Source organism: Neomonachus schauinslandi, chromosome 15 (genome assembly GCF_002201575.2).
Source record: "Neomonachus schauinslandi chromosome 15, ASM220157v2, whole genome shotgun sequence".
Taxonomy (NCBI): Eukaryota; Metazoa; Chordata; class Mammalia; order Carnivora; family Phocidae; genus Neomonachus; species Neomonachus schauinslandi.
The window spans coordinates 55110534-55127117 of NC_058417.1; the positions used below are offsets into that span (position 1 = coordinate 55110534).

At 50.0% G+C, this 16584-nt stretch overlaps 3 protein-coding genes across 8 annotated transcripts; 1 reads left to right on the plus strand and 2 right to left on the minus strand.

Annotated features, from left to right (window-relative positions):
- Positions 1 to 1249: 1249 nt before the first annotated feature.
- JMJD6 (jumonji domain containing 6, arginine demethylase and lysine hydroxylase) lies at positions 1250 to 7979 on the minus strand. Of its 3 annotated transcripts, XM_044921361.1 has the most exons (7): positions 7696 to 7979; positions 6768 to 7156; positions 5988 to 6274; positions 4999 to 5134; positions 3522 to 3660; positions 2508 to 2635; positions 1250 to 1286 (listed from the first exon to the last, which is right to left on the minus strand). In XM_044921361.1, exons 1-7 carry the CDS (start codon positions 7822 to 7824, stop codon positions 1250 to 1252), a joined length of 1245 nt encoding a protein of 414 aa, XP_044777296.1. In that variant the 5' UTR covers positions 7825 to 7979. The 3 variants fall into 3 exon arrangements, with proteins under 3 accessions (XP_044777296.1, XP_021536647.2, XP_044777297.1); XM_021680972.2 differs by lacking the exon at positions 1250 to 1286 and having other exon boundaries at positions 2144 to 2635; XM_044921362.1 differs by lacking the exons at positions 1250 to 1286; positions 2508 to 2635 and adding an exon at positions 4438 to 4526 and having other exon boundaries at positions 3620 to 3660.
- A 511-nt stretch (positions 7980 to 8490) lies between these two features.
- On the plus strand, positions 8491 to 12949 carry METTL23 (methyltransferase like 23). The gene is made up of 5 exons (XM_021680729.2): positions 8491 to 8621; positions 10513 to 10617; positions 12027 to 12264; positions 12347 to 12431; positions 12586 to 12949. The coding sequence occupies exons 2-5, from the start codon at positions 10534 to 10536 to the stop codon at positions 12749 to 12751; spliced, it is 573 nt and encodes a 190-aa protein (XP_021536404.2). The 5' UTR covers positions 8491 to 8621; positions 10513 to 10533; the 3' UTR covers positions 12752 to 12949.
- Positions 12950 to 13223: 274 nt separating this feature from the next.
- Positions 13224 to 16461, minus strand: SRSF2 (serine and arginine rich splicing factor 2). 4 transcript variants are annotated; one of them, XR_006541294.1, is made up of 4 exons: positions 15824 to 16461; positions 15291 to 15601; positions 14912 to 15015; positions 13224 to 14274 (listed from the first exon to the last, which is right to left on the minus strand). XR_006541294.1 is itself a non-coding variant. In XM_021680970.2 (3 exons), the coding sequence occupies exons 1-2, from the start codon at positions 16183 to 16185 to the stop codon at positions 15298 to 15300; spliced, it is 666 nt and encodes a 221-aa protein (XP_021536645.1). In that variant the 5' UTR covers positions 16186 to 16461; the 3' UTR covers positions 13224 to 14274; positions 15291 to 15297. The 4 variants fall into 4 exon arrangements, 1 of the variants encoding a protein (XP_021536645.1); XR_002479871.2 differs by having other exon boundaries at positions 13224 to 13672; positions 14177 to 14274; positions 14912 to 15601; XM_021680970.2 differs by lacking the exon at positions 14912 to 15015.
- Between the last annotated feature and the right edge of the window lie 123 nt (positions 16462 to 16584).

Genomic DNA, 16584 nt, shown 5'->3' on the forward strand with positions numbered 1-16584 from the left:
CAGTCTGATAAAAATATAACCTTTGCACAGAGGAGCCCTGGATTCCCCAGATTATACCCATGTTCAGGGAGGATCTGGGGAGGCAACACCACATAATTCCAGGCCGTCTGCTCCCCGGGGACTCCTGCTGCCCTCTGACTGCTCATGCCCTTACCTACACCCCCGCCCAGAACGGGGCACGCTGCTCAGTGCTTTTCACTGGACAGATCCTTGACAAGCCCCCTCTTACTTTTATTTAAATTTAGCTGAATTTAGGGACAGATTAAGGCAAGCAGGTGAACTGAGAGGGCAAGAGATGGAACCTGCTGGTCAATCCCCAAGGATTCAGACCAGAGTTACTGAGAAGCCTAAACAGATCCCAAAGACTAGAAGCACCATATATGGATTTATTCCAGACGTGCAGCACAAGCCACCCACCTAATGTCTGCTGGTCAAACAAACAGGGACACTACTCGTGACGTCTCTTACAGAGTGAGAGCTTCTGCCTTATGGATCACATGGTAGGAAGAGGCCACACCTGTTAGAAGCGGGCCCTATTCACAACTTGAATTCTGCGATAAGAACACATTGAACACCTTTCCCACTCCGTTCCTAAACAAAAACCCTGACATGTCATCCCGCCCCCAAAATACACCACACGAAAACACTGCCGGAATTTAAGAGCCTCTCTGGCGGTGGAGGGAAGGTAACTCGTCCAAAACCAGTGGTGAGCGGTGCTGCCCACGTTGGCTGGGTCATGACCACGGAGTGCGGCTTTGGACAAACGGTGACACAAAGGAAGGTGGCGTGTGCGCAGCACGTTTTACGTGTAATTGGCTCAGACACAAATCCGAGTCCACTCACCCCTCAGGGCCTGCTTGTGCGCAGCCGGCTCTCGGACAGCAGAGGTTCCTCACCAACGTCGCTGAGGTATCAGACGCAGCGAGACACTCAAGGGATCCCAGCCCTGCGGCCTCGAGGTCGAGCAGCGTGCCTTAGAGGGGACAGCCAGAGCTCCTCACCCAACAGCACGCCAGCCTTCGGTGTTTCGGGTGTCACTGAGCTTGCTGAGCTTCGAAACCTCTTGACCATCTATTCTTAGTAAGCAGTAAAAACGGCATTTGACCGAAGACAGAAGCTTGGACCAGAGAAGGTTATCCAAATTCAAAGAAGACAAAGGAGAAGGTGGGAGCAGAAGACGTGAAAACTGAGTCAGGTGGCGGCCAACAGCGTACACAGGAGCCACCTCAGGGAGAGTGTCTTTATTTGCTCAGGGGTGAGCCCGGCCTCCACAAGTGTCCCTAATCCTGCCAAGGAAAGTACAACTGCCTGTAATCAGCATGTAGACAGCACAGCTGGTGCGAAGCTGGAAGGAAATGTTAAGCAGAACCCCAGGACCCCACATGCAATTCAGGGCAGGGCTGTCCCTAGAACTTTTTCTGACAAATTATAAAGTCACACATCACGGGCAGGTGGGAGTCTCCAGCAACAGAAACACCTTAGAAAAGCAAGAAGAGAAATCTAACAATGGCTGTGAAGAGGATGACTTGGTTGAGAAATGCGTAGTCTAGTCCCATAAATTCGTGTCACTGGGACACCTGAACTTCTCCTGGAATTCCAGACAGCAAGGCTTGTGGGTCCTACACTTTCCTAACATGTGTCAAGAAAACAGCCAGCTGCTCAGAGATACAAAGAACACAACAGCAACGTCACCCACAGCAGGCCGGGCCCTCAGACGTTTAGTCCTCCAAGCTTCTGTACTGAACTACCTCCCTGAAAGCTCCCCGAAAGCTCCCCGCTTACTGCCGCCACCAGACACACTGCGACTCGCTCGTGAGAAGAGTCTGGGTCCAAAACTCGCTGAAAGCCCATTCCATGTCCACCACGAGGGCACACGCTGGCAAAGAGATTACCTTGCTGACTCTGATTTTAAGTTTTAACTTATTTAGACCCAATCTGGTTCAAACAAACAAACAAGCAAGCAAACTGGAGCTCTTCACGGATGTCTCACTTGGTGTGAGCGCTCAAAGCAACACTGGCAAGTGGGGGGGAAAGCAGGAGGGGCCCTGAGGCTCTCGGGAGACACCAGGGACCTTCTCTTGGGCTGCCCTCAACTGCTGTAACCATCCCTTCCCCATCGAGAGCACACAGCACTGGGGTGACTGCTTTCCCGCAACGCCACAGGAAGAGCAACAAGGGGAGGTTCTGGTATTCTCAAAGGATAAAAGTTGCAAGGATATAAAATGGATTTAGTTTTTATTAAATAATGTTAAGGGTTTCCTTGGCACCATCCACATAGATTCTCGCCTTTATGCATAAAATGAGCCACATTACTTTGCACTGATAGCGGAGCAAAAAGCTACTGTAGCAAATGCTAAGTGAACGGACTCCTATTCCAAGGGCATCCTCGTTCTCTGGCTTTCTCCGGCCCTCCCTTTGTCTGCAGATCCAAAAGGCTGCCCTCCCCAGGGCCCTGCCCCTCGCCGTGGGCATGTCCTCCTACACAGACAACAGCCGTGCGTGGTCACCTGGAGGAGCTGCGCTCTTTGCTCACACAGTCGTCCTGGGAGGTGGTGTCTCCATTTCCCATCATGCTGCACGTTCTCCGCTTCTTCCGGCGGTGCATCGTCCCATCGCCTTCAGACCCAGACTCACACTGGACGGAGAAGGAAAAAAAACAGGAACTCAACGAGATGCAACCCATTCTGTCTGTAAATAAACTTCCGACCCCAGAAGACGGCACAAATGTCATCTGCGTTCTCCCAGAAGTGAAGCAGCCATTTGCCGCCACGCCCCAACATGGTCTGAATGGCCGTCTCCCTCCGGTGTTTCTGCCTCCCAAACACTGCAACTTCCCTCGCATGCCGGCTGCCCCTCCAGTGTTCTCCAACAGGAGGGTTATTTGTTCGAAATCGGGACACACGCTCTAAGAATATCTTACAGTCAGATTCTGAGATTGCATTATGCCATTTCACTGCGTCCACACAGACTCCGAGGAGGGAAGCACAGAAGTATAGCACTTAACACACCACTCCCCCGCCCTTGCCCCCTGCAAAACACCAAATCCCCAGATTATGCAAAGTGCTAAAACAGAAATTTCATCTGCTGAGGGCCCAGGTTCCTCTTCCCCAAAATGACATTAGCTTCTAACAAACCACTGAATTTGCCGAGTTTCCAGGCTTACAATTTACATCCACAGGGACAATTCTCAACATGGGCTTTGAGGTGACAATGCTCTAAGTCTGAAACCCCATCATGAGCTGTGTGATCCTCGGCCATTCCCTTAACAAAATCCCCAAAGACTCCTTTTACCTCTTGAAGTTACTGCAACGACATGCGCACGCACCCACCCCCACACACACGTGCAAGGCTGTAACGTGGGCAAAATTCACCACCCAGCAGGAATGGTGGCAGCTGTAGTTCTTGGAACAAAGTGGACCACGTTCTCATCTCTCTCCCTCCCAGACAGGAGAGGGGAGAGTCACATCTGGTGTTTCCGGGGTGACCTGCCCCGAGGGCCTAGGGAGGGAGCAAGGCCTCACCTCCGAGTCCGAGTCGGATGAGCTGGAGCTGGAGGAGCTGGAGGAGTCACTGGAGCTGTCCGAGGCAATCCCTGTGGACTCCTGAAGGTCAACGGAGTCAGCCAGGACCGCCAACTCGGGGTGCTCTTGCTTCAAGATCCTGAGAGACAAGAAACATTGTTCCCAGTGCTGGGACCGGCAGCAACACCTGCACACAATCACCCGGACTCAAAGCTGAGGCCTGTCTCTCTCAGAAGCACCTGGGAAGTCAGGTGCCTTGGCTCAGAATGGGTGCTGGACAGTGGTGAGGACACACGGATCCACAGGCTGGGAACAAAAGCCCTACCATGCTGCTCAGGCTTTTCGGAAAGGCAACCTAGCTGCACGCAAGTTACTATGACCTCTGCAAAGGAGCCAGCCGTGCTGCTGACCGGTGAGGCAAAGTTGCCCCGAGTTAGTCTTTTTTTTTTTTTTTTTTTCCCACCTGGGAGAAAGAGTCTCTCTTCCTTGTGTTTTTTCCTGAACCATTCCTAGCTGATTTTTTTAAACCCTTCCTTTCCACAACACAGCACTGAGTGACCGCAGTTGCGCTTGGTTAAATTCTATTTGTACGAGTAGCAACAATTAGGTTTGCAAGAAATAAGAAGTGTCAAGCAACAGAAAGGGTTCCCCTCACTGGAAGATAAAACTGAACTGGACTTTCAGAGGCAGCAGCCCTCCCCTTAGGGACCTGATCTGGCATCCACTCTAACCAGGGACAAAAGACCAGCCGTATGGTAAGGACTTTAAGATGACCAAACCACAGCACACAGTGGCCTATGGGACGGAGTAAGTGGGCCTCAGGTGCCCGTGAGTCCGGGAAGAACAAAGCCACCACCCTTGCTGGCCCTCTCAGCAGGGAGGCTGAGCACTGACCAAGCCAGGATCCCTCTCTTACCCCGAGAGCTGGTCCCTCCAGGTCAGGGTTGGGACACAGTGGCACGGGGTGGCTGGGGGTGGCTTGCACTGCCGCTGCCCGTGCTGTATCTGTTCTGTGGATAAACAGAGGAGCTAAGTCTCCAGGGCAGTCACCTCACTCACAAGAACTGAAGGTAATAAGTTCAAAAGGGAATAATGCTTCTCAGTAAGAAAAAGAAAGAACCAAAATAAAACCCAAACAAAATGGCTTCCTTTGCTAGTGCTAGCTTTGGGGAGACGTAAACAAAAACAGAAAATAAAACAAAACAAATAAACAGAAAATGAGAACCAATCCCAATTATGACCATGTTTTGACTGACTGATCAAACATGCAGAGTCTTACCCTGTCACCTGGAGGCTGGCAAGCATCCTGAGAACTAGCCCTGACCTTGGACCCACTCTCCTCTGCCTGGGCGGTTTTGCGGCCCCAGCTCTCCCAGGCCTAAGATCAGCACACGTTACTGCAGCAGTGGACTCTTTCCATTTCACCTCTGGGGTAGGAATTGGAACAAGACAAAGATAAGAAAAAAATGTCTCTCACCTATACCATTTCCTCGATAACTTTGGTCTCCCTCTTACCGTCTTGTGCCATACAACAGGGAAGTTGGTGCTGCTGGCAAAATTCTGGGTGATGGCAATGGTGGTGTCAAGATTAAGGACAACGTGCCACCAGCCTCCTGAAATCCAACAAATAAACAGTTAAATAGGGTTTGGTTCTGCACAATCACAAACAACATAAGCCTCATGAATAGAGAGTTCCTATCTACCCATCTATAGGTGAGACAGGTAGAGACTCGGAGACATGAGATCAAGACTGGTCAATGCTTCTCCTGATCCAGGAATCCCAACCTATTTGTGGAAAGTTCTACTGGAGCACAGCCATGTCCGTTCATTTCCGGATTGTCTGTGGCTGTTTTCCTGCTCCATAGGCAGAGTTGAACAGTTGGAACAAACCCTGTCTGGCCCACAGCGCTTCAAATATTTACTCTTTGCCTTTTACAGAAAAAGTGTGTTGACCCCTGTTAATCCAAAACTGTGCTCAAAACTGTAAAGGCAGCAAGTTCTTCAGCTCCTAGAAGAAGAACACCTATCTTCAATACTAAATACCCTCACTCTAAACACTTAGCCTATCAGGTATGGGACGTCCTTCCTCTTAGCCCCAAGTTCCTATTTCCTGGCTCGACCCGGCCAATGCTACACTGTATTAAGAACCCAATTTACAGAAATATGCACAAGTTACAGTATGTCCACAGAGACACCAGATAACTACTAGGCATAAAGATGAGTAGAATCTTTACATACAAGAAGTTTATCAATAGGCACTATGTGTTTAGATTACAAGAGATGTGGAGAGCAGCCCCCTAAGCACTTGAGCACACAGCCGCACATCACTGTCTAAGGTGGGAAGCAGTCAGTTCGTTTAGAGTCAGCATGCAAACAGGTTTCTTTGATTCCTTCTATATACACTTATGCTCCGAAATGACAAATAACTGAAATCAAAGAACGTACTTTCTCTTAGTTCATCTATACCTGGTACAAAAACAGTCTCTCCTGGTTTTTGTAAGATTTCCAGGGGTTTGAATTCAGGTGGCCAGGTGGGAAGCTGCGTCCGGGGATGAATGATACTAAACCAGGTAATAGCTTCATCTTGCTGGTTCCCTCCTTCTTCACGGGTCACCTTGATGAGTTCCCTGGGCGTGCTGGTAGGAAACAGGCACCAGCGCTTGTGGCCCTGAACTAAGGCATTCCAGGCACTGGTTCCCAGAGGGTCGATGTGAATTCCAGTTCCAGAGCGTGGTGGCCCCATCACGAACCACCTAAAGAATGGAAACGTCCAAGATATGAAAAGTAATTTAACTGTACACACACGCCACCAAATAGTGAGTTTTTAGTCTTATACATTATGTACTTTATTTCAGAAACTACATAAATCCTGCTATGCAGAAACGCTAAATGAATCATGCCTGGAATGCTCCATAACAGAAAGAAAAAAAAAAATCACTCAAGTGGCTTACTACTACCGGGCTTCAACTATTAAAACTTCCTTTAAAGATCAGTGGTTTAACTTTGGTTGCATGTTTGAGTCACCTGGGGCGCCTTCAGAAATCCTGATGCCCAGCTGGCAACCCAGACCAGTAAAACCCATCTGTGGCCGTAGGACCTGGGCAGGCAGCAGTAACCCCCTAAGTAAGTTCCATGTGCAACTAAGGAGAACCACTCACTGTTATGGAAAAAGGTTAGCCGACTGAGCTCAGGTGACACATACTGTCCTACGTTAGACCATAAGGGCTTCACCGCCAGGTACTTTACCTGTAAGGGGGCCTGCGTTTCTCCCCGGCATACTGGAAGAGATCATCAGTGAAAAACTTGGGCACCTTGTAGTCTTCCAAAAGTTTCCTTCTTTTGGGGTGTTCACCATAGCTACTGTCAAAGATGTAAAGGGGGCTGTCGTCCCGAGTGCTCTCCATGTACTCAATGTAGTATTTCATCTTCATCTTCACGGAGTAGCCGTCATTATCCTCACCACACTTGAATTTCTGGTTCCGGTACTTCCTTTTTAGGCGCTCCAGGGTCCATTTCTCCTGGGCAGACCAACCCTCTTGGGCATTCAGCAGAACCACGGGCTTGTACGGTCTTTCATATCGCTCCACAAATTCTTCCACAGACAGCTGTAATGCGTCTGCCCTTTCCACGTTATCCTGAAAGAATCAGAAAAGACCTATCCAGTTAATTAAAAAAAAAAAAAAAAAAAGTCCAGCGGCAGCAAAAGGCGTCCCCCAGGACCAGTTAAGGACATACCTTAGGACATACCTAAGGAACCATATTCTCGTTCTGGCTTATCTTTGGGGGGTGGGGGGGAGAGGGACAAGGACCTGCGTGTGGACTGACACGTCGCACCCTGCGCCGCCCCACCAGGGGAAGGGGGCTTCTTATCTCCCACTCATGGGCCTCCACAGTCAAGGCCCCGGGGGCCCCACAGCGCAAAGGGGTCAAGGGGCGACAGTCCTCCTTGTGGATATGGCCAAAGGCGTCAGCCTCCAGGTCGCCGGGCAGGCGGCAGCTGCGGCGCGGGAGGAAGGAGGCCCGCCCTGAAATCCGGGCACCGATGATCCGGACCTCCGCGGGGTGCGAGTGAGCCCATCGGAACTCAGAGGTGCCGCGCTGGGCGCTGGGGGAGGTGCGCATGAGCCCGGAGATGCCCATGCCCGGCCCCAGCCCGCGACCCCGGCCCACTCACCGCCACGGCCGCAGGGTTCAGCGAGAAGCTCTCGTAGTAGTTGTGACGGGTCCAGTCCAGCGAGTCCTTGAGCTCCGGCCGCGCACTCCGCTTGGCCTCGCGGATCCGCTTCTTGCTCTTGTGGTTCATCCTCCGGGGGTCACCAGCTGCTCCCGCGACGACCTCCGCGCGCCTCGCTTCCTGCTTCCAACGCACCCCCTCCCCGGCCCGGGCAGTGGCTGCGGCGGTGGAGGCGGTGGCGGCAGCGGCACCCAAACGCCCTTCGCTTTGGCCCGGCGCCTTTAAACTCGCCTTCCAGAAAATTCACTCCCCAACCACCTCCCGGGCCTCGGGTTGGGCACGCGGCTGCCGTCTTCCCCGCCCCCCGGCCTGTCGCGGTGAGCCATTGGCTCGGGCACCTCCGGGGTCCGCCCTCACACTCGCCGGCTCTCCGCCATGTTGGGAAGGTCGAGATGCTCGAGGAGCCGCCTGACTACGGCTCCGCCTCTCCCGCGCCCGCTTCCGGTGTGCGCGTCACTTCCGGGCGTGGGCCGCTTTATGCGCGGCCCGCTTCCGGCGTGCGAGTCTCCGAGGCCGCTTGTCTTCCGTATCTCTTTTCCCTGGTCTACGGTGTCTTCTCACTGCGCGGCCACAGCGTCGCCGGAAGGGTGCTTTCCCCGCCCTTGCGGTCGAGTTGCAGCGACCCGGCAGGGCCGCCAAGGGCCACGTGGCGCCGGTGAGGCGGCCCCAGCCGGCCAGGGGTTTCCCGCGCGCGCAGCCTGGCAGCCCGGCGCTCTTCGCTGTTTCCTGCCCGTCCGGGGGTCCCCGATTCCCCCCTGGGCAAGCGTGGCCTCCGAGGGCATGAGGTCCGGGCCCAGCGCTTTCGGTTCTTGGAGGAGCCTGGCCTGGGGGCCGAGGGGGCCGTACTGGAGGTCAGCGTCCCGCAGGTGCGTGCGGCGGGAGGTGCCTCCGGTCCTTTGCGGTGGTGCCCCGGGCAGGAGCCGTTCCCAGCCGACCTGGGGGTGTTGGGAGGGGTGGGGGAGGGGTTTGGCGGCTACCTTGTCTTAGGATGGACCTCCGGGCGGCAAGGTTTGTGGCCTGAAGGGGCCCTGCCAGGAAAAGGGCCTTCCACATCGAATATATCCTGCCGGAAAGGTGGCATTTTTAACACCAAATATTTTCTTTGATTTTGAAGGGCTTCTTAATTCAGCTTTATCCAGGACCGGGGATTCCACTCTCCCTCTTCAAATAAAGTTTCTTGGGTTGGCACTCATTTGTTCTTTTCAGCTCACGGCTGTCCCCAAATTCTCACAAATAATAGAAGTAGTACGTTATGCGTCCGGTTTTTCAAAGCACTTGGACGTTGCAGTGTTTCGATTTTAACAGCAGTCTGTGAGGTAGGTATTAGCAAAAATAATTTGAAGATGAAAAACCGCCTAAGAGGAGGTTAAGTCTCCAGTGAAACCCATTTCTGATAGTTTTTAAATGCCTTCGTGTTGAAATACCCACTGGGACTTCTTCCCAAGTTTAGGAGGTGAAGATACTCCCTGTGAGAACAAAGACCCCTTTACAGCCAAATCTGCAAACTCACTCACTGCTCTGGTCAGAAATCCTTTATTGTATCCTGGGTAAAATCCACCAGGCAGGCATTTTATTCACGCTGCACTACCTACACTTAGAACCAGTGCCTAGGCACTAATACTTTTGTTGAGTGAATTGAATGATTGAGTTCAGACTTTCAGTTCCTTCACCTCTGATACTTACACCACTTCAGCCCCCTTTCCAAAACCAGTCCACTGGCAGCACTCTCTGCTCTAGAAAACAGAAAGACTTGTAGTTTTGCAGTTTAATGACAGCTTGCTTTGCTTATTTTGTGTCGGGCGTTGTACTAAGCAGTTTGCATTGAGTCTTCCAAGTCACCCTATGAGATAGGCTTTTTGCAGGTGAGGAAACTGAAACACAGACAGGTTAAATAATGGGTGAGGTCACACAGCTAGTAAGTTACACAGCTAGCATTTGAACTCAGGCAGGTTCATTCCAAAGGTGTGAGTCCTTATTTTGCCTCCCTGAATACTGTGCTCTCACAATTCTGTGTCTTTCCAAAGGCTCTGTAAGCTGCCTGCCTTCCTAATTCCAGGACTGAGCTTCACTCAAACTTCTGGAATGTCTTCGTGGACTCATTGATTCCCATAAGCATACCAAGTTATGCCTGTGAATATAACCCTCTGATACATTCTTAACTGCACTTACAATAAAAGCTAAACTTCCTGTGGCCTACAAGACCCCACAGGTCTGTCCCTGCCTTCCCACTGACCTCTGTACTACAACCCTGCCTCCCAGCCCCCATGCCCCTGCGGTCAGTGCCCTCTGTGGTCCAGCCAGAGGCTTTTTAGTTCCTGCTTCAGGACCCTTGCCTGAATCATTCGCCCTATCTAGGACAGCCACCTTGTGGTCACTGTCTCCCCACGTCTCCCTGCCCCCACTACTCTCTCACATCACCTGCTGTTGTTAGCATTATCACCAACTAAAAATATATTTGCTTACTTGTGGCTTGTCTTTTTCCCAGTAGGGTATGTATGTGTGTGTGTATGTGTATTCCATGATAACCTAGTTACATCCTTAGCCATTCAGTCCCTGGGTAAATGCTTGTTGAGTGCAGGAGTGTATGAAGAGTGCTTATCACACGGTATTGCAGTTTTATATACCCCATGGGATGTGAACTGGACAGCAGGGAACTGTCCTTTTTGTCCAGTGTCGGGCACTCTAATTGCTGTAAAAATATATACTCCCAACTGCCAGCAGATGAGTTATTTTTGGCATACAAAAAATTCTTTTCAGGTGCTGCATCTGCAGTATGGAATGTATGTTTGGCCCTGTGCGGTGGTCCTGGCTCAGTACCTGTGGTTTCACAGAAGATCTCTGCCGGGCAAGGCCGTCTTAGAGGTACAAGTGCCCTTGAGGTTTCCTAAAGTGCTCTGTTCAGATTTAAGTCTACGTGCTTGTTACTGACTTTTGTTAAATATTTTTAAATCGGGTGATTTGGCCAGCTTGTAAGTCATGTGAGCTAAGAATGCTTTTTACATTTTAAGTTGTTTAAAAAAAGAACACGCGACTGCCTTCGGCTCAGGTCATGATCCTGGAGTCCCTGGATCGAGTCCCGCATCGGGCTCCCTGCTCGGCGGGGAGCCTGCTTCTCCCTCTGACCCTCCCCCCTCTGATGTGCTCTCTCTCTCTCATTCTCTCTGTCTCAAATAAATAAATAAAATCTTTAAAAAAAAAATAAAAAAAGAACACGTTGCACCAGAGACCACAGGAGTCCCATCGAGACTAAAATATCGCCTTGCCCTTTATGTTATGCTGACCCTTATTCTAAGTGAAGCCCATTGACTAATTATAGTTATAGAATCTTGGCATGGAAGCAATCATTAAGACCATCTTTCCAGGGTGTCCCAACAGGGTCATCCGGAGTCTAGTGTGTCACATGCAGTTTCTCATACAATAGCCCTTTCCATATTTTGGAAATCTTGAGAGTATCCCAAACTTTCTCATCACTCCACCTGACATGAGACTGCTAAACACTTGGAGAAATAAACTTTTTGTCAAGTTTGCAGAAATGGTACAAGGCTTAAATCTGAAGGCCGAGGACAAACCCAAAACTTAGTAACACCTCTTTAACTTTTGCAAAACCACGTGAGGGGTGTGAAGATATGTGGCATCCTTCTGGCCCTGAACAGTGGCAATTTGTAGACATTCAGAAAAGATTGAGAATCTCCCAAGCTCTTGCTCAGAACTGGAAAATGGGAAACTTGTTTTAAAATACAAGGCATTCCTTGGTTAGTCCTTAGCATGCTTAAGACCTTGTCACTTGGAAGGCTCAACTGGAAAATCCCCTTTGTAGGAAGCCACGTTTCAGACCTGTCAGGTTATAGCCACATAAAAGCAGTAAAAATTGGTAGTAACAGCCATAATGGCCAGGTGTGCAGGCAAGTCACCCATCAAGCTTCTAGAGACCCGATGTCCTGTATAATTAGGAGCTCCCTTATAGACTGTTAAGAACAAGTGTCCCAAACTGCCTTGGGCATATTAAGCAATTAAGTCGCCGGATACACAGGAGTCTGGAAGCACCTAAGTCAGTTGCAGAGTACAGGGCCCTGTACGGGACTTAACCTTCCCACCCAATTAAGAGGAATCTCAGGTAATTTCTACAAATTGAAGAGCTTAAGCTTCATATAGTAAAGCACTGCAATTGTGGCACATTTTGTAGATATGAGCAGCTCATGACGGACTCTGTACTTAGGGAAACTTAAGTTCCCAAATTCCCTGCAATCCTAAGAACTTTGAAATGCTTTTAGATTGGAGCTGGAGTGAGCCTTCCAGGAATTATGGCTGCAAAATGCGGTGCTGAAGTGATCTTGTCGGACAGTTTAGAGCTGCCTTACTGTCTAGAAATCTGTCGGAAAAGCTGTGAAATGAATAACCTGCCACAGGTGCCTGTCGTAGGACTGACATGGGGACATGTATCTCAAGATCTTCTGGCTCTACCACCACAAGATATTATTCTTGCATCTGATGTGTTCTTTGAACCAGAAGGTAAAACTTTTTTGGTCAATAATAACTTTGGCTGGAGAGATGATATAAGTAGAAGTCCATTTAAGGAGTCCTTTCTTCCCAGATTTTGAAGACATCTTAACTACAGTCTACTTTTTGATGGAAAAAAACCCCAAAGTCCAATTGTGGTCCACCTACCAGGTAAGAAGGTAAGCCTGAATAAACCTGGTCTACTCTCAGTTTTATTAAAACTTAAATCCTAATCCTCATGCAATATCTACTTTAAGGATAAAATGAAAATGTATGTGAAGCAAAACAGGAAAAGCATGATTTTAAAAAAACGATTTATTATTTTTTTTTCAGTGCTGACTGGTCACTTGAAGCTTTGCTCTACAAGTGGGATATGAAATGTGTCCACATTCCTCTGGAGTCTTTTGATGCAGACAAAGAAGATATAGCAGAATCTGCCCTCCCAGGAAGACATACTGTTGAAATGCTGGTCATCTCCTTTGCAAAGGACAGTCTCTGAATTACACCTACATACAGGTTCTTCTGGGACAATGTCAATACTAATTAGCAACCTGGCATGCCAACTAAGACTCAGACCACTTCAGCTTCTTGGGAGTACAAGCACTGAATCTGAAGATAGTCTGGGTGGCCTTAAAGATGGTAGTGGGTCACCTAAACACTCATGGGTTACAAAGCCATGAAAACAAAAATTAACAGACCTGTAAAAAAAGGGACTTGGATTGTTCTTTAGAAAAAAAATAAAAAACGGCATAAATTAAGCTGAGAGACGGGGGTACCCAGAACCTCAAGAAAGTGCTACCTTAGAGCATTGATTTTAGGGGTTATGGGTGCTGAAATGGCATTTCCACTTTTTAACTTAGGAAAAAAGTCAACTACTAAACATTTCACTTTCATACTGTACAGTCAGTAACAATTCACAAGGTAATTGCACAGGTCTTTCAAATAAAGGGGGGAAAAAAGACCAAGACATATTCTGAGAAAAGCTAACACCAAGAAAACGTTTTAATTAAACTACAGAAACAATGGTTATAGTACAGAATTTTCATGAGCAAAAAGATACACCATGTTATAAGTACTTACAAAGTTACAAACCATTTTGCTTCCTTAACATTTTCCATATTTTAAGTTCATACATGAAGATGATCAGATATACCATTTTGGGGGAAGGGGGAAAAAAAAGGTGTATTTATCATCAGCTAGATGTGCTCACTGTATGCTCCGTTATTTATATGCAAGGCCCGGGTGACTGGAAGTGCAGTTGTCAGGCATTTTAATAAACTGGACAGCCATTTGTTTCTGCACGACAAGGCATCTTTACACAGGAGCAATCAGGAGAAAACAGGAAACAGCCAAGCACTCTGCACTGCAACACGCCACCTTAACAGCTAACCAGCATTACTCAACTGCTACACAACTGCGCCTAGTGCACAAAAATACACAAGAAAAGAGATTAGAATTGTGTTTGGTAAACAATCCTTTTCAAAAAATCAAGTCTTTTCACCTGAAAAGTCTTTATACAAATTTGGATTCAGATTACCACTTAGATCTGAAGGTAAATAGCATATACAAACAAATTTACACCGACTTTTGTAGGTTTTTAATTTTAAGGAATGAAGGCAATGTTGAGTCAATCTCTTGACAGCTTTAGGCTGTGTGTAATGGCTGCACACGTTTCCTTAAAAGTCAGGAGGCCACAAATTAGGTTACCAATCTGTTTAATTTCAAACAAAAAAAGTCAGCACTATATAAACAAAAAGGAAAATTTACCTCAAATATCCAAGCCAATAATGAAATCTGAAGTCGTTCACCTCACTAAATTACAAGAAATTTGAATAACAGCAACAAAATGGCACATAAAATGAAGTTTGCCACCTGAGGCAAAGCTTAAAACAAGTAAAAAGTTAGACAAATGTTACAAAATAACCTTTTCAATAGCCAGTTGCTTGTTCCAAGGACTCTTCGATGGACTGAGTGTGTGGTCCTTTTCCCCCAAGTCTTCTGTTATGTTGCTTGTTGACCCATCTAGGTTTGAAAAGAAAAAAGTTCAGTTTACCTTCCATTACAATGAAGTTACCGAAAGTGCACATGGTTTCAGTTTCAGGCATGTACTTACTAAGGCTCTGGTGAAACAAGTAGGTTACGGAAAGGTTCCACCCAGCCATTATCAGTTTTATAAAGGCCCAATTAGGAAATTTTCACAGAGGCTACCATCCGCTTTTACAAATTTGTGTTTATGCAATCTTGGCCAAATAACCAAGGTGAAAAATGATATGAGGAAGGGAAAAAGGGGGGGGGAGGGGAAAAGGACGGTATCCAAACAAAAACAACTTGAAATCAGAAAATCAGTCTATTTTAAGATAAATTTTTAGTTCTCAAACGAAACATTTGGCAATTGAGAATAAAGCTTTAATATCTGAGCTACTTAGGGCCCTTTCCTTTTAAAAAATAGGACCAAACAATTTGAGAGTTAAAGACACACTATCCTTTCCCCACCCAGTGCAATACCTGTAAACTTTTTTGGGGTTCCAAAAGTTCATTGCTTCTTTTTGCAATTCGTTTGCCACATCCATTAGAATATGAAGTCCCAGTCAGTACAACAATAGTTGAACTGATCGTTTTCTCTAAGAGGATAGTGCATCTTTAACATTTAAAGACAAACCTGCTCCAATACACGCCCACAGAAACTGGTCCCTGGAGGATCAGCCAAATCAGTTAAAATCTGCAATACTGGCCAATATTCTTTTATCAAACAGGAGACCGCAGCTTTAAAGGGGAAAATGCAGACGTTGGATAAAAACAGCAAGAAATAGTCATTTTCATTAATAGGTCTCAAACAGTTTACGAAACAGCCATTATTATCTAAGCTTTATGCACATCCTTTCTGCAGACCCCTCTCGTATTACTCCCAAAGCTGAGTTAGCTCACAGCCGCACTCCCGACATCAGGAGCCACTTTTATATTAACACGGATCATAACAAGCTCCTGCAAACCCCATCTCTGAGTTCGGGTCATGTGTCTCGGATCCCCACTGACATTACCATTCGCTTAAGAGGACACCGCTCCTTCCTCCTCGGGAGACTTGGGGGGGCTCTTGGAGCGCGACCTGGACTTGGACTCCCTCTTGGACACGGGCGGAGGGCTCCTGGACCGGGACCGGGACCTGGAGCGCGAGCGAGACCTGGACACCGACGAGGACTTGGACTTGGACCTCCGCGCCGACCTGGACTTCGACGTGGATCGCGACCTCGAGCGAGTGCGGGAGCGAGACTTGGAGCGGCTGTAGCGGGAGCGACTGCGGGACCTGGACCGGCTCCGACTCCGGGAGCGGCTGCGACGGCGCCGCCGAGGGCTGAGGGCGGACAGGCCGGGCGTCAGGGCGGCCATCGGGGCCCGAGGGCCGCGCCCCGCCCGCGTGCTGCGCCCGCCCCGCCGCCATTACCGCGCCGCCCGCCGCCCGGGCGCCATTTCCCCGCCGTCCGCCGCGGCCCCGCGCCCGCCCGCCGCCGCCGCCACGTGTTCGCGCGGACCTTTGTGCCCCCCGCCCTACCCCCCTGGCCCCCGGCCCGTTTACCTGCGGCTCCGGCGTCCGTAGCCGCCGCCGCCATAGCGCCGGGGCGGCGGGCCCCGGCGGCTGTGGTGCGAGTCCGGGGGGCGGCCGTAGCGCGCCATCTGTACCCGCAGCTCGCGGCCATCCAGCACGGCCCCGTCCATGGCGTCCATGGCGTCCTCGGCGTCGCGCTTGTCGTGGAAGCGGACGAAGGCGAAGCCGCGGGACTCCTTGGTGTAGCGGTCCCGCGGGATGTACACGTCGCCGACGCGCCCGTACTTCTCGAACACGCGCCTCAGGGTGTCGGGCGAGGTGCGGTAGGTCAGGTTGTCCACCTTGAGGGAGGTCATGCCCTCCACATCGGGAGGCGGGCGACCGTAACTCATGGCCCTGGAGAGCCGGCCGGGGGCCGCGACTGCGCGCCTACAAACTAACGCCCTGGGCGGGCCCGCGCGCTCGGCTGAGGCGGCGGTTTCCTCACACTAAGCCGGCTCGACGCCGCGCCGCGCCTCCGGCAGTTGGCTTCCGCGTGGAAACGCTGAGAGAGGCCGGACGGGGTGGGGAGAAAAACGTGAGCGAAATCCCGCAGCACTCGACTCCACCAAAGAAACAACTGGGCGGGCAACCGGACCTAGCGCCCGTTTATATCCCTCCTCACAAAATGGCGCCCGCGCCACCCGGAAATGAATCCCCTGATTGGCTCGCCCCTCCCCGCCCCGCAACGCCGAGGCCACGCGCCCCGCCTCTGTCCGACGCGCCTGCGCAGAGCCCGGCGGGCGGGCCGA